Raw genomic sequence first — 16,701 nt, 5'->3', positions numbered from 1 at the left:
TTAATGACACTTCACTAATTCATTAGTCAACAGTCTTGTGTGACAGACATGATCTGAATCTCTGTCTTAAAAAAAATGTCAAGCCCTTTAGACTTTCTGTATATGTCATAAGGAAGGGGGAAAATAGACTTAATTGTTTGCAGGTCAGGCTTAATATTCATTATACAAATTCTTCCACTTCCCTCTTTTTAGACCCTAACTTACTCCTGCATATTACGGTATTTATCTGGTCACTCTTTTTGTAACTAAGCATTATATACACTGCTTGACTTGCTTTATGACAAGATACAAGTGGTATCCCATATGATTTAAAGTTTCTTGTATCTTTTTTGTGTCCCTCATATTTAGACTTTTATAGGTGGAATGGAATTATATAAAATTTGTGGAAAGCAACATAATATATTCCATGCAATGTTGCATTTTTTTTACACAACACAAGTTATAATACACAAGATTTTGAGTGAAAAGTTTTCCTCTTTCATGGACTGGTATTCTGTAAAAACAGAATTCACACAAAATGAAACTTCTGATCTAAATATCCTATCAGAAAGATTCTTGTGTGATGCTTTTGGCCAAGCTGATCAGTTTGTCAGTCAACATTGTTTTCAGAGGATTCCTCTTCTCTTAACGCTGGGATGTTGTGTCCCTTATGGCTCCAGTCATGTAACTGTCTTACTAATCATTGAAGGTACTCGGTGATAAACTGCATAACTTAAAAATTGCCAAGGTGTCCAGCTGTGATATGTTTGGAAGATGAGACCTTTGAAGAGCAGAATGGAGAAATAAGCATGTTCAGGCTACAGAAGTGGCACTTCAGGATTTGGTGATCAGATACAGTGGGGTTATGCACCTTAGGCATACCATAAACAGAAGAGATGGTTTCGGTTTCTTAAGGGAATGAAGTATTGAAGCAGGAAGGAGGGGACGTTGAATCTTAGACGTTGTCTGCACAGGACTTCTGAACAAGCTTGAACTATCTTGAATGGGTTTTAACTAAAACAGCTTCACACATGGTTTCTCTGGCCACTGTTGAAAAGATGGAATTGCCTTAAAACATGAAGCTGGGACCTAAAAGTCTGCATCAACTTGCCCTTTAATTGGTGGTTGGGAGGGCTAAAACTTTTGTTTTGTCTTCTGTAGGGGTCATACTCCAAAGACCTTGCTTCAGTTCTCCAGCAGCAAAGAAAGAAGTTGAAACTTGACATTCCAAATTTTGGAAAATTTTGGATGGGGAGAAGGGTATTGAGGGCATGTTTATGGAGTACAAAGAAGCAGTAAAGAGCACAAACCATTTTTACTTTGCAATTCATCTTCAAGAGGATAGTACAGCTGGACGAGTAGGTTGAACAGTAATGCAAGTTGTTAATGGTGATGTTGGAACTGCCATCCTTGAAGCTAGTTAATGCAGACAACTGTCTGTAATGCTGTAGGAATAATTAAATTCAGCTACACTGCAGAACTGGTATTGGGGGTGGCAAGAAAGGCAATTGCCTGGAGCCACAGGGGCGCCATGAAACTGAAGTTACATCTAGATGATCTGTTAGTTTGATCTAGATGATCTGTTAGTTTCATTCCAACCCAGATGAATCTGAGACTTGTTTGTAAATTTAAAAAGATTCATGGTTGTACTTGGAAACTGTTTGTTATCCATAGGAAATTGTAGACTGACATAACAGTTGGATCCGTATTCAGATTGTCTTAAAATATATTTGGCTGTTGGTCCCTCACAAGAAAGCCTTCAGATGTTTCAGATATAGCTTAACTCTCCAGTTAAATATCCATATTCCTTGTCAGTATCCAGTGGTCTGTTGGATTCAACTCTAGGTAAATGGGGATAAAGTGGAATGTGAATACTGGAAACGTTTGCATCAGATGACACTTGCTAGGACTGAAAGTCAGGGTTTAGTGCTCTTTATCAGTGCGTGCCATCTCTAGTTGGAGTCCAACAGCCTGTTTTTGAATTCTTGCGATTTCAGTTTTGGCAGTCTTCCAAAGTGGAAGGCTGGCAAAGTGTGAAACTTACTTTTTATTTCACTGACAATTCTGAAATGCTTAAACTGAAATAAATCCTTGATGTTGATCCATTTCAGCTCAAATGTAGGAGACGCTTGTATTCCATTGAAGCAAGGAAACATTTGTATCTTTGTTTAAAGCAACTAAAACTGATTACAAATGTCACTAGCTTATACAATACTCTGAACCTAAATCTGTGTTCCTTTTTTTCCAGCCTTCCACCTGGCTACTCTACCATACTTCTATTTCATCATTGCTCAAGAAACTCTCCATTCCCCATATCCTGATAATTCAGTTTCTGGATATACCAAGTTTTTGTTTTTGGGGCAAGTTATTAAACAGTCCATCATCTCATAATAATGGAGGAGATAGTTAGACTCTGATCTAACTGAACATCAGCGTGCAGCACCTTAATTTTGTTAGTTGGAACAAGTATGATGGCACCTTTGGGTCCATTTTATACTAATGGTTTCATCACAAGCAGGCAACGTGTTAGAAATCAACCTACAGCTGTCTCTCTGTGTTGTGACTGCAGATAGTAATCACTGGGATAAGCTTGCATAAAGTGATGCAGTATTATTTACCTGGCTTAAGCATTGTCCAATTCCAACAAGCCATTTAGGACACTTGGTGGGACAGATTACAGTGGTTTAAGCAGCTTGTTTGGAAAACAGTGTATTTCACCAGTAATCAACGGTTCACATGCTATTGGTGAATTTAGTTAAGCTGCTATGATCATAATCCTCAATTGCCTTTTTATGTGTCTGAAGAGGTTTTGTTATCTAGCAATAATGAATCCATAAGCATTTGCAAGTCCCATGCTGCACACGGGCATGGTTTTTTGCTAACTTTCGAAGAGTCGTGATATTTAGAACTCACACAGCCTTGAAACGTTAATTGAAAACAAGCATGTGTACAACATGCCTTTCAAATACTTATCTTGTTCAGAAATAATGAAGTCATAGCTTGACCTTGAGAATTAAAGACAGATGCATTGGATGCGCTCTTTGGCCGTGTCTTCCTTGCAAAGTTAGCTTTAGTGTTGCTATGAACTAGAGTCCTGTCTACACACACAAGCCCTTAACTCAGGCCTGCTGGTGCTTTTTAACTTGATTTGGCTGGCCCGAGAGGAAGGATAGGCTAAAACATTAGGGAGCACAACTTGTCATCTGGTAACATGACCACTCTGTAGCATAGATGCAGGCTAGTGCTACCCAGATGCTGCTTGTCCACTAGTGCCTTCCCATGGTTTTCCCCATGTGCCAGAAAAGGACTAGTTCTTTCATTATTTGCTGAGAGAGAATTCATTGACCAGTTCAGCTTATTGCAGTGCACAGAACCCCGGGATGGGCCCCCAGAAGTCTTATTGCTGCACACGAGTGAGTGCAGCGCCGGTGTAAATGAAGCTACTTCAGTGCTGTAGCAGTATGGTTACTCTGTTCCAGAGGAGTAACTGAAATGTAGATAACCTGAGTTAACCTTGAGTGTAGATAACCTCAGTTACCTGCAGTGAAGACGACATGCCCCAAGAGGGAGGTGAGAGGAGGTAAAACTCTAAAATGCACATAGGAAGGGTTGGAAACTCAACTGATCTGATTTGTGTGCCAGGGAAACGTCTTTAAGTCTGTGAAAATCAAACAGAACAAAAATAATCTAAGCCCTCCACTTTTCTTCCATGTTCAGAGGAAAACTGGCCCCACTTTGACCACCCCTCTGGTCAGGGCACTCGCTCAGCAAGCACTTTTTACTATGGTATGGGGTTTTTTAAACAAGATGTTTTAAAAATGCATTTAGCATTTCTGAGCCTAGTGCTGCAGCAGCCATCTTGCCGAAAAGAATCTTACCTCTGACTGGCATTCTGAGGGCCCGCTGAAAGAGATGCTAAACTAGCCTCCATCCTGCTTTAACAGTCACTTCTGACTGCTTAAACCATTGTTAAAGGGAGCGAAAAACCAATTTAGCCTCTTCTCTAAGTCTCAGTTACAGGGTCACTTGTGACACTGTTAAAGCAAGGTGCCAGCCCGCAGCAATAGCCTTAGAAATAACCGTAAGTAAAAGCCTTGAAATGTGTTTTTATTTGCTGTGACAAACAGTTCTTACCAGGTGAACGCCAGCCCTGCATGGCTGAGCAGAATGAGTGCAGCTTTCCTTTAACATTGGACGCCTGTGGAAGTTTCATTTGCATGTCTGCTCTACTTCAGTTTCCAATAAAACCTGATAATTTAGAGCAATATGGGTGCCTTTGTATGGCTCTTAGGTGGTTGTTGACTAATCCACAAGACTCTTCATCCGGAGTATTTTCTCCTCTGTTTACGGGGCTGGTAAATTGAGCAGACCCCTCATAGCTAGAGAGCAATAAGATGTAAGTAGAGTGTCCATCTGTGAAGCCTGGGTAATACCCTGCTGAGAAGCTCATCCTTCTGGCTGTTGGGAAGACGCGTTTTGAGAGTCCTGTCAAGGTGCTGTTTCTGGACAATGCTCAAGGTCTCCTTATGTATCTGGCTGCAGCTAGTAGCTGGCAATGGAGAAGTCACATTTCTGGATTGGCTGGAGCTGTGCTGGAAAGAGCTTTATTCCTTTCCCACATCATAAGCCTCACATCCTATGTGTGGGGTTGGCAACATCATGCTTTTTTGAGGAAATAGGGGTGTATCCTCTTCCCCTGCAAATAGCTCCAGCCACTTGCATTTCAGCTCTTAAAATCACAGAAGCGTAGGATTGGAAGGGACCTTGAGAGGTCTTCTAGTGCAGTCCCCTGCACTCAAGGCAGGACTAAGCATTATCTAGACCATCCCTGACAGATGTTTCTCTAACCTGCTCTTAAAAACCTCCCATAACAGAGATTCTACAACCTCCCTAGGCAATTTATTCCGGTGCTTAACGACCCTGACAGTTAGGAAATTTTTCCTAATGCCCAAATTAAACCACCCTTGCTGCTATTTAAGCCCATTGCCTCTTGTCCTGCCCTCAGAGGTTAACGAGAACAATTTACCTCCCTCCTTTTTGTAACAACCTTTTATGTACTTGAAAACTGTTATCATGTCCTCCCTCAGTCTTCTCTTCTCCAGACTAAACAAACCCACTTTTTTCAATCTACCCTCATATGTCATGTTTTCTAGACCAGTGGTTCTCAAACTTCATTGCACCACGACCCCTTTCTGACAACAAAAATCACTACCCGACCCCGGGAAGGGGGACAGAAGCCTGAGCCCCGCCATCCCAGGTGGGGAGGCCAAAGTGGAAGGCCGAGGGTTTCAGCCCTGGGCTGGGGACTGTAATGTGAGCCCTCCTGCCCAGAGCTGAATCCCTCTGGCTTCTGCTTCAACCCTGGGTGGTGAGCTTGGGCTTCAGCAAGTCTAATGCCTGCCCTTGCCACCCCATTAAAACAGGGCTGGGACCCACATTGGAGTCCCAAACCACAGTTTGAGGACTGCTGTTCTAGATCTTTCATAAAATAGAAGGCAAATTCCTTTGTCCACTTAACTTGTCTTCAGGCTGCTCTGCCTAAAATTCTTCTTAACATACATTTTTGCTGCCTGTATTCAGTGGTTGAGTTGCTTTCTTTGTGCCTTGAAGTTCAGTTATATATGAGAGAAATTATACAGAGTGGTTGAAATATGGGTGGGGAAAAATCCAGTTGATTTTAGATTGCAGCCACATCATGGAAAAGTGACTTGATTAATCCTAATTTAGAGCCCTTTTGAGTTATGTCCATGTGGCAGTGTTTTAGTGTCATGCTGTTTGTCTGGATTCTTCTCATCGCCTGAAAGTTCATAATGCCTTACTTGTTTTATGTAAACCAGATTTGCTTTGGAGCCTTAAAACTGGGAAAGAAAAAATGAAAATCCCTCTACTGTTCAGAACTTTGAAGCCATTTTGTGAAAATCACATTTTGTCCTGTTGTGCATAACATTTAAATCACTTCCTATTCTGATACTGATTTCACTGAAACTAGCAATATGCTTAATATACTTCAAGCATAATGCAGGTGGGAGAGTAAAAAACTGAAACTTTATCTCTGATGTCTCATACTGGAGTTTTCATCTCTCTCACGCTTAGGTGCAAATTGATCTGAGCAGAAATGGTGTTTGTCAGAGTTTTTTCTGCATAGTATTGCTATGCTCTGTCTTATAACCCATTGTATTGTAATATCATTCTGTCTTTTCCTAGATATCTGAGAGTAGAAAGGGCTAATACAGTATGAAGATTGGTTGCCTAAGGAGCCCAGGCAGGGAACCTTCTTCTCTCTGAAGCCTTTGGCTTCATATATACTTGAAGCACACTTCTGAGCAAAGTAAGAATGGGTTCTGGGTTCCACAAGCTTTGTCTGTTTGCACAGAGTGGAAATCCTGGGCTTCAGCTTCCAGTATACTGCTCTAACAGTATTTGCTAAAGGAAGCAAAGGAGATGTTGAAGTTGCTCTAGTCTGAGAGTTATTGTAGGCTGGTGGTGTGGTAGTTGTAGTACTATAGTACTCGCAGGCACCAATCGGAATTGAGGTTCCCATTGCAGTGAACCTCACAAACACAGTAAAAGACAGTGGTCTGCCCTAAAGAGCTCACAAACTCCTTTAAAAGACAAAGGAAACAGGTAAATGCTGTCCATAGTGGAGAGGGAGTGGTAAGGGAGAACAGGAACACATTGGTACACAGATTAGCAATGTGTACAATGTATAGGTGTCATGCTGTTTTAAAGATGCAAATTAAGAGTTTAATGAGTAGCTGTATAGTCTGAAATTAAACTAGGTTCTGAGCTGGCAAGTTTGGATGGTAATATTGGCTTCTGGTGTCTTTTTCTGTCTATTTTGGCACATAAACCTCTCTTTTAAATCTCTTTATGAGAGAGATCTTGGAGTGACTCATACAGATATATGGATCCAATCCTGCTATTGCTTATTATGCAGAATTCCCATTAACTTCATTGGGTTCTGCGTATGCCTAACCAAGGATGGAATTTGGACCCCAGTCTATTTGTTTTTAAGCACTCCCTTAACAACTTCCTCATTGATCTGTAGTTAATCTGGAGCTTTATTATGGGTTAGCGAGTTTAATCTTACTAACTTTAAAGGTGACCTGCAAAGAGTGATTGCTTTATGATGTACAAAAATATGAGATTTAAAAAAAAATTTTTTTGCTTGTCTTATGTACAAATACAGGTGGTTTATCTTATTTCCCCTGGAATACTCTATGGACAAATGGAGAGCTGGTAGGATTATATCAAAAATACCAAGGAAGTAAAGAGGAAGTGATCTTTATTCAGGCTCTAACACCAATTTAATTCAGTCCCTGACAAATAGTTGAGAGAGAAGTTTTTTGTTGAAAAGGTTCCATGTCCTGGACCTTCCAGTTGAAAGCTGAGAACTCCCATTCTGGTTCTTTGTCCTCCAAGGAAACCTCCAGCAAAAAAATAAAAAATAAACAAGGAAGAAAAGACTTGATCTTCCTGATGCTTCTGACATCAAACAAATTAATCAAAAAACTCTAGTTAGACTGTATTCATTACAGTGTAAGCAAACCAAAAAGGGTAGATGTTTCAATTTTTCCTTTGCAGGTCACCTTTAAAGCATCAGATAATCTTAGTTAAACAAATCAATATAGATTTGAGGCCAATAACCTTTTGGTTACTTACCGAACACATGTAACAAGTGACTCTTCTTTGTACACTAACATTTGCTATAGTTTCTTTACTGGCTAATAACATATTGATCAAGGACAACAGTATTGTATAGGAGGCTGGTCCCGGTGGGCAGTTGTCTTGTGTGGTGGTGATGGCTGCAGTGCATCTTGTGGGCAGTTTTCAACGTACCACTGTCTCATGCAAACCTCTTCCTTTGTTCAATACACATCTTGGTGTATGTTACTCTAAAAGCTTCCTTTGCAGGTCCAGAAGCATGAAACTTTCTCAGCAATACAGTGTAAAATGTAATTAGGGAGGGGGAATTGAGAAAGGGAAGTTGAGTATAATAGAACAAGTATCACCAAGTTTTGGGTCTCAATACCCGGAAGAGATTTGGCAGATGATTAAAATCGGTGCCATGTCTGTATCAATAGAATTTGAATGAACTCAGCTTGATGTTTATTTGGCGTGACTGGTATCTTCTTATAATAAGCTTGGATCAAACCCACTTTTTCTTTGAGCCATTCTGACCCCAGCTCACGTCGCTAAACTTACACATTGAATAAACCAAATTTAACCAGTTGGCCTGTATGAGCGTCACACACTAATCCTGTTGGGACTATAACGTATAGTGTGTTAAAAATATTTAACTGCGACTGCATCAGACCAAATGATTTGATCTGGGGATGCAAATGGATCTTTTAACAAACTGTCACATCTTGTGTTAATTTCCATAATGCTGCCAAATTCATGAATGCATTGGAAAGACAGTTGGGCCTGGTGAACTTGAGATGTGTTCCAGTAACTTTAGTTATTTAACATGTCCAGATTATACCACTTTCCATTAATCATGTAGTCTATTTCTGGTGATTTCTACCTGTGGTGAATAGATTGATTAATGTAGATAACTGAAAAACATGTTGCAGAACAGTATGCTAAGGATCTCTCTCGTCAGTGTAATGCACACTTTAAAATACTCATGCAACAGATGGAGATAGTGGTGAAAAAGTTTTCACCAGTTCATTGGGTTTTATCCCCAACTTGCTACTCATTGGCTTGTGAGTAGTGACTGCTATGAGAAGCAGTTAGATTAATTAAAACAGCTGATGAGTTTTAGCCACAAGATGGCAGCACCATTCCTGATCACTGAATTTGATCAGCTCAAGACAACAACTTTACACAATAATTGTACCTTAATCTGGCAGACTGGGAACCAGTTTAAGCACATCTGCTTCTTTTGGGTTATAAAAACCTGTTAACCATTGTGGGTTGATGGTTTACACCATTTTTAGTGATGCTTTATATTTTTCTTGATGCTTAACTTGCTGCTACTATTATTGCTGTGTGTATGTATCTGACTCATTGCTGGTAATTGTGGTAACAGGATCTAAGAAGAAAATACGATTGGTCCTAATTAGACGCTTCCCTCGGTCTCGTCCCATCCTAAAGGTCCATAAGAGGTCTTTCGGAGCAGGTGGGTGGCGAAGATCACAGATCACTATATGGGTGATGGGAACCTCTTCTAAATTCTGTGCTTTCCAAATGCTGCTTAAAGAGTGATGGTAGTTGGGTGTGTAAGCACAGGGGTTTAAAGGTGTGCTTGGTCCATATCCGTATGTTGCTTGCTGATCTCATTGTTCTAAAATGGGGAATTTTGTGACTTGCATCTTCAAAACAAGAGCACTTTTCTACTCTTCCCAAATCACATTGCATGTGACCTCTGTCCTGTATAGAAAACTGCTAATTGAAACAGGTTAGGTCCAGTCATCGTGGGACCTGCTATGTGTGCCTCAGGACCCCTGCTTAATTGAGCACGTGGGCCGTTAGTCAATATTTTTCTTCACTCTCCACATTCAGTATGAGCCCCCAGGTCTCATTTACAGCACACACCATCCAAAACTTGCAGTGAATACAAAATTAGTCATTTCCTCTTGGGCGTTTCTCTGGTGGTCCCCCATAGTAGCTGAGTGTTTCGCAGACACTAATGAAGTATCTTTATTATGACCTGGTGGCATTCCCATTTTGCATATGGGGAACTGAGCCACAGAGAGAGAGTTAAGGCCAAGTTGTTACGTGTTCCCTGACCTTTGGATACCCAGCTTGAAACACTTAGAGCCTGACTTATCAGAGGATTCTGCATTTTTGTGGATCAAAACACAGCTTCCCTCCACTTCGGTTGTAGTTGTGAGCACTCAGCAGTTCTGCAGATCTGGCACCAGACCTCTCATGATGGGTACCCAGACATTGAGGAGAACACAGTGGCCACCTATGAAAAGTTTAGTTTCAGTGACTCCCCCAGCATCACATAGCAACTCTGTGGCAGAGGCAGGGATTCGGCTTCCTTAGCCATGAAATTATCCCTCCTCTTCAAGCAGTTCCAATTCACTAGACAGACATTTTCCAACTACTCCAGCAAACAAGGCAGAGATTTTAGACATTCATTACACTGTCCTAATTCATTCCCAGCTTGTTGCCTGTCCTGGGCACTGAATAAGGCAGGGGTTCTTTGAGGGGAAGTATATGATCATGTAATTACTATCACAATGCATAGTGCATGGGTAACCTTCATTCTGGCGTTCTCTAACTTTTAAGTGCTCCACATCAGAAGCATTAATGGTGGTTTTTAATGTAACTTCTTTTTAAAAAAAAAAAAAAAAAAAGAGAAAAAAAAAAAAAACCATGAATCCCTCATGTGCAACTATCTTGACCCCCAGCTTGGGACATCAGTAGGGTTTGGACCTTTGGCTCCCCAGCCCAGATCTCCACCACTTGAGCTAATGGTGTAATTGGTAGCAGTAGTAGGCAGTTATCCTCAATGTGAACCAGCCACCAAAGGGAGATGAAACACTCTTCCAGTGGGTTTCACAGTTATGAGCTGGTGGCAGACTCAAGATTCCTTGGTTCAGTTGCAGGTTCTGGAGGGGAGCGTGCACTAATTGTTACAGTCCCTGGTTCCCTATCCTCTCTGCCCCCATTCCTCACCCCTCTAGTTTCCCCTTTGCCTCACTGCATGACCCCACGCCAGCAGAAGGGTATTCAGGAGACAGGAGCCCCAGCTCTGAGTTCTGGCACCCAGCTCCACAGCACTCTCTGTAGCAAGCTGCTAGGACAGTTCAACCCTGTGACGGAGCATCCTCAGTAAGAATGTTTGGCGAATTTAGCTGCTAAATACTGAGTCTCTGAGCATGTGTGAACTGACGTTTTTTCAGTTTAATTTGGTCAAATTTGGGTGAATTCTCACAGGCACGGAAAAAGGCACATCCTTGTTCCCCAAAGACCTTCCTGAAAAATGTCATCTCCTTGTGCCAAAAGCATGGAGGTGCTACAGCTTCTCAACAAAATGGCAGGAAGAATTTTTTTTTTTTTTTTTTTTAAAAAGCCCAAACACTGTGTTTTTCCCTACTCTCTTTCTTGGAAACAGCTGAACTGTTGGAGCTGAAACTTATATATAGAAGAGCCAAAGGCAAACAGCTGGCATGGGAAATTTCAAACTGAATGGCTAAAGTTAACCCAAATCAGGCTCTTGTATCTTTACTTATTTATGAAGGACAGCGACTGGCAACCTGAACTATAGGTGCTGCTATCTGTACTGCCTATAATAGTGTCAGCAAGTTGGGGCTTCACTCCTGCCTGGGTGAGATTTTTGTACGTACCGCTCCAAAACATCTGACTGCTGGAATCAATGGGTCCATTTAGTTAGAAATGTGATTAAAAGCCCTTTCCCTGGGTAACAGCCCTTCATACTGAACTCTTTCTACCTTTGCTTATCCAGAACGTTATTGGAAGAGGGGAATCCTTGGGAGACAATTTTCTGCTGTTAGCTTTTCTAGAGACCGGTGGCTCTGGGGATGTTTTGAAAGCAGCACACGGTGATGCTCACCAATAGGCATTTCAGCAAAATGGTGTATTTAGAGAAACGCAGCTGGCTATTTTAGCCACATCCTCTGTGGTTCCAAGTATTGAAGACGACGCATCCTGTCTGTTTGCAGCTGCACGACTGCCCGATTCTTAGTGTGTATCGAACTAAAACAAGTAGAGAATTATTTTCCGATCACTTGTCCATGGGCAGCAAAGACTCGAAGTGTCACTTTCCAGGAAAAATATGGCTGTCCCAAGCCTTAGCCTGTGGTCTCTAATCTTTCTGGATAACTTAAAATTGCTGCTGCTGCTGTCTCTGCACTGGGCTTGTTCTGTTTGGGGTGCTCTCTCCTCATCCCCACATTTTAGCCACTAATCTGAGAGGGATTACTCCTGTACTGGGGTTCCATTCTGCCCAAGCATGGAGGGGCACAGAAGTGAAAAGTGGGGCATGCAGGAGAAGGAATCTGAACCAGCATTAATGAAAGCTGCTGCATGGTGGCAAAGTTGTTGCTGCTTAGTAATAAGAATGAGGTCTACACAGAGCATGTAGATCCGAATTTTATTTGGCATCAGAATGATCTTCAGTACGTGGCATCTTTGCCTGCATCCTGCCCTTTTTACCTTCTGCTTCGGGGAAGCAGCAGGCTTGCAAAGGTCTTTTCGGGAGGTACGTGTCAATTGCCTATCCTGTCACATAGCCTGTGCTCTCACGGGGGTTCCCTACTTTGCTCCAGGCAGTATTATTAAAGCCTTTGTGTTGGTCTTCCAGGAGATTGTCACTGTGCTGTTCTGAAGCTTAATTACTTACTGTTTAGATCAGTCCTATAGAGGTGCAGGATGCTGCACAGATGCACATAAGTGACAAGCCCCTGCTTGAAAGCTTGCAGGCTGGACACAACTGAGCAGTAGCTAACGATAAAGGGTGGTGGAGGAATTAAGGAAGAAGTGAGGCTAAATCATGACATTTGTTCATTGATCCCCCTCCACATTTTAATATAAACCTTTGGGATAGTGTCCAGAATGAAATCTGGGGCGGAGGGTGACTGAAAAAGGGAGCTCGGAGGAAGGATTTGAAAGACCATGGAGGATGTCCTATGCATAACACAGAGCGTCTGACTAGGCAAGGTACGATTGGACGAACAGGGCAGTCTAGGATGAGATGTTGAACGTTCAGGCCCTTGAAGACGAGATGTTGAGAGATGGATCTTCTCAAATGGAAATGTCAACTCCTTAACGTACGCACACAAACAATAATAAACGTTGCTGTTCTGGAAGCTGAAATTTCATCCACTGCAGCATCCTCCTTTGATTCCCCCAAAATGCACAAACCTAGCTCCTTTCTTCCTTAGCTATCCAAACCTTGCCGACACTGCTTTCTCTCTTCCATAGATGCTTAGTAAAAATAACTTCTTCCTGCTCTAGGCCACAGAGCCCCACCAGCAAGGAGCGGCCATCGTTGCGTAGCAGATTATGCCAACCTGTATGTGTTTGGAGGATATAACCCGGACTACGACGAGTCGGGAGGGCCAGAGAATGAAGACTACCCACTCTTCAGGGAACTTTGGCGATACAACTTTGCTACAGGCTCCTGGCATCAAATGGGCACCGAGGGCTACATGCCTAGAGAACTAGCATCCATGTCACGTGAGTACAGGAGTTCAGTCCCCGTATGTTAAATCTGCTCTAATGGAATGCCCTGGTGCTATGCAGGTCAGCTGTGTAAAGACAGTACGGTGTAAATAGAGCAAAAGAGTGAGAATGGAGAGCTCTGTGCCCTGTTTTGATTCTCCCATGGACTTGTTGTGTGTCTGGGGGCTGGTCAATATTACCGTTGCCTTCTTTCATCTCCTCATTCACCTGCTTCTTAATCAGTGTATTTAAAGTGGCATAAATCTTCTAAAGCGAATAGTGATTTTGGGTGCCCAACTTGCGGCTTCAAGGGGCCTGACTTTCAGAGGACAGGTGCACTGCACTTGCTCAAAATCAAGGCATCTTAGGCATCCAAAAATTGACCTCCCACATCATTAGCCACCCTGGAAAATTTAGACCCCTGTCACCATAGCATGCAGGCACTTAACCTGTGCCTGCATACCTTTCTCTTGTGCAGCACTCCAAGATCTTCAAGCGACAGACACTAAATGCAGAGTAGTCTGACTTCCCTAAATGCATGTACGAAATGTGAGCTGTTTGTCCTCTGGGAATGATGAAAGTGGGACAAAATTGTGCAGTCCCTTTCCATTCTCCGGAGCCGCGTGTGACCCAAACCTGTGCTCCTTTCTCACAGTTGTGTTGCACGGGAACAACCTGCTGGTCTTTGGCGGCACTGGGATCCCGTTTGGGGAGAGCAATGGCAATGATGTCCATGTCTGCAATGTGAAGTACAAGCGATGGGCCCTGCTCAGCTGTCGAGGGAAGAAACCAAATCGAATATATGGACAGGTACCAAGCGAAACCTAGGGTCCAAGAGGCAACCCTTATTAAGTAGCTCTCTAGTGCCCCAAATGAATGGGGCACAACTCTGCCCCACTTAGCTTAGAAGATACGTATGTGCTAAGAGACCTGTTCATTGGACGTTCGGTGGTTCTTTGTCTAGTGCCTTCCCCTTCCCTCTGCTTGTGACCGTGACTGTTGTAATTCTAAGGTGAAAAGTTCCAGTGGGGTAGCCGTGTTAGTCTGCATACAATCTGTTGCAACTGATGAAGTAGGTTGCAGCCCACGAAAGCTTATGCCTGCAGAAATTTGTTAGTCTTTAAAGTGCTACAGGACTCTCATAATTCTAAGGGTATGTCTGCTCTTCAACGCTACAGCAGCACAGTTGCAGCACTTCAGGACAGGCACTCGCTACAGCGATGGGAGGAGTTCTCCCGTCTCGGTAGGTAATCCACTTCCCCAAGAGGCGATAGCGTGAGGTCGACAGAATTCTTCTGTTGATTGTAGCTGTCTACAGCAGGGGTGAGGTTGGCATAGTGTGTGTCTCAAGTGTGAAAATTCACAACCCTTCGCAACAAAACTATGCCCCTGTAAGTTCCAAGAGTTGACCAGCCCTTATACTTTACGTCAAAGGGATCAGGTAATAGGCTTGTTGGTGGTAGAACAGCATGATTTGATGCTTTGAAGTTTTTAAGGATGTTTTTTATGGAAGTGGATTGGCCAGTGCCATGTTAGTGCATCATAGTTGACCAGTGGAAGGGAGTGTCTGACTTTTTTTGTCTACTTCTTTGGTGTGGTAACTTCAGAAGATTTTATGCTCACAATCCACAATATCAGATAGAAAAGTCTTTCTCTAATAATTCATCTATTATTCTTTATAAACCCCTCTTGTGATACCACTTGTGATAAACTGTGTGTTAAATAGCCTGCTATGGATGAATACAGCCTACCCACACCCCCTATCCCCCCGATATAATCTCTGCTTGCATCTAGGCACTGTCCCCAAGTGGGGGGATGGGATGACGACTACGCTTCATACTAGTTCAGCACTTCCTGAGCTGCGAGATACTGCCTGTATGCCAGAGAAGTGTCCACATCTCTTCTACTGCCTGGGATCGTTTCTGCTACCTTCTTCTGACTGTACCTTTGTCCACCACTGTAAATGGATGGACATTTAAAATACTCTTCAATTGTAATCCTCTGCCATCTTGCACATATTATTTACCACGTACATTGTTTTCATAATTGTCACTAATCCGAGCTAGATATCCAATATGCATGTGATAAGACTCATTGTTCTGGTCGTTGGTCAGCCCTGTATGACTCTCACGGTTAATTGGGTAGGATTTGAGTGTTCAAACATCCCCTAGTTCACCGGTCCATCTTTCTCCGTGCGTTCAGAATTCAGTAGCTTTCAGCATCTTGCTTGCTACTCAGACTGTCACTTTCCCTCTTCAAATCCCTCCACTTACTGCACTTTGCCTCTCCTATCAAATTTAAGCTTCTCGCTGTGACGAAGGGGGGATTTTCTGTAATATTTTTCCAGAAGCCTACGTGTGCCTCAGTTTCCCCTATGTGCTGCAGGGTTACCCGAGGGTAGAAAGGGTGGTTTGCTCTCTGAATAGGCTCAGACCCAGGTTGGAATGGCTTCTAGCTGTCTGGACCTTAGGTCCTGTATCAGTGGAGTATCTGAGAAGACAGTGGCAAATCCAGTCATCAGGACTTTGATACCTAGCAACCAACAGCCTAGGATGGCTCAGCTCCCCGCCGGAAGCTAAGCAGTGTTTGCCTAGCTGGAGAACAAAGGACTGGCAAGGTGTTAGGAGGATGGCTAAGGGTTGGATGCTAAGGGTTTCAGGAGACACACACCTGAACTGGAACAGAGAGAGGCCAGAGGGACAGGGCTTTGCTCTGTGCTGGCCAGGATGGACCATGCTGTAACGTGCTTTTCTCTGGGCTAACCATGTTCCAGTGGACTAATAAACGCGTCTGTTTTACAGCGCTAGCAGAGTGTCCCTGCAGCTGCTGACGGAGGAGGCGCTTTGCTCTCTAAGATTGTACAAGTCTCCCTTAGGGGTCGCTGAACGGAGCTCCCAGGGTGAAGCAGGGGTGATGAAGGCCCCAGGGTCCAGCCTAAGGGGGTGGTGATGCCCTGGAGGAAGAGGGAGACCTCGGGAGTCTGGCACACTGATGGGGTTTTTCTTCATAACTGTTCCGAAGCTGGGGCCGTAGCACCACCCTTATGGCTCTGTGACACTCCGCTTCCCCTTCAAGGCTCTGCCCCATTACACTGCTACTCTCGCGTCTTACCACTCTGCCAGGAATCCTGTCCTGGCTCCCCATCGCTCATCTTTGCCTTCTCCTGTGCCACTCCATGGGCTCAGAATGCGCCTCTCCCAGCGCCCCAGGTCTACTCTCCCTCTCAGATCCCCTTCACAGCCCCCTCCTGCCTGCGTCTGCTAACCCCGCCCTCCACTGTGCTTCATGATGGAACCAGCGTGAAACCAGTTTCCAGTGTAATCTCCTCTGCGTAGGGCTCATCTGTGGGTCATTGACTGCTGCTGATGGACCGATTATGGAGGGCCTTCACACTAAACAAACTTCTCGCCTCCTGTTTGTTGGGACTCGTCCAGGGGGTGTCATTAATGCCTGTTCTGCATTAACGGTCCAGTAGTGAGCAAGTGACAGGCTGGGTTTACTGGCTTTGATGTGGCTCCTTGTCCTGCAAGGCGCATTCATTTCCCCAGGGGGAATCACCCCCTACTTGCTTTTCTCCTATCC

The 16,701-nt window shown here is 43.5% G+C and overlaps 1 protein-coding gene across 2 annotated transcripts in view; it reads left to right on the top strand.

Annotated features, from left to right (window-relative positions):
- The window catches only part of KLHDC10 (kelch domain containing 10), a 32,558-nt gene that overhangs the window by 2,734 nt on the left and 13,123 nt on the right, over nt 1–16,701 (top strand). Inside the window, exons 2-4 of one of the 2 annotated variants that reach the window (XM_067534863.1) lie at nt 9,014–9,103; nt 12,913–13,134; nt 13,775–13,929. In XM_067534863.1, coding sequence (XP_067390964.1) covers nt 9,014–9,103; nt 12,913–13,134; nt 13,775–13,929 — 467 coding nt within the window. The remainder of the gene's footprint in view (nt 1–9,013; nt 9,104–12,912; nt 13,135–13,774; nt 13,930–16,701) is intronic. The other variant, XM_067534865.1, reaches the window with a different exon arrangement.

The sequence above is a fragment of the Emydura macquarii genome, unplaced genomic scaffold, assembly GCF_026122565.2.
Source record: "Emydura macquarii macquarii isolate MOO-44397 ecotype Brisbane River unplaced genomic scaffold, CSIRO-AGI_Emac_v2 contig_3470, whole genome shotgun sequence".
NCBI lineage: Eukaryota > Metazoa > Chordata > Testudines > Chelidae > Emydura > Emydura macquarii.
Note: the sequence above shows the minus strand (reverse complement) of the source record. Positions and strands in the feature narration are given on the sequence as shown.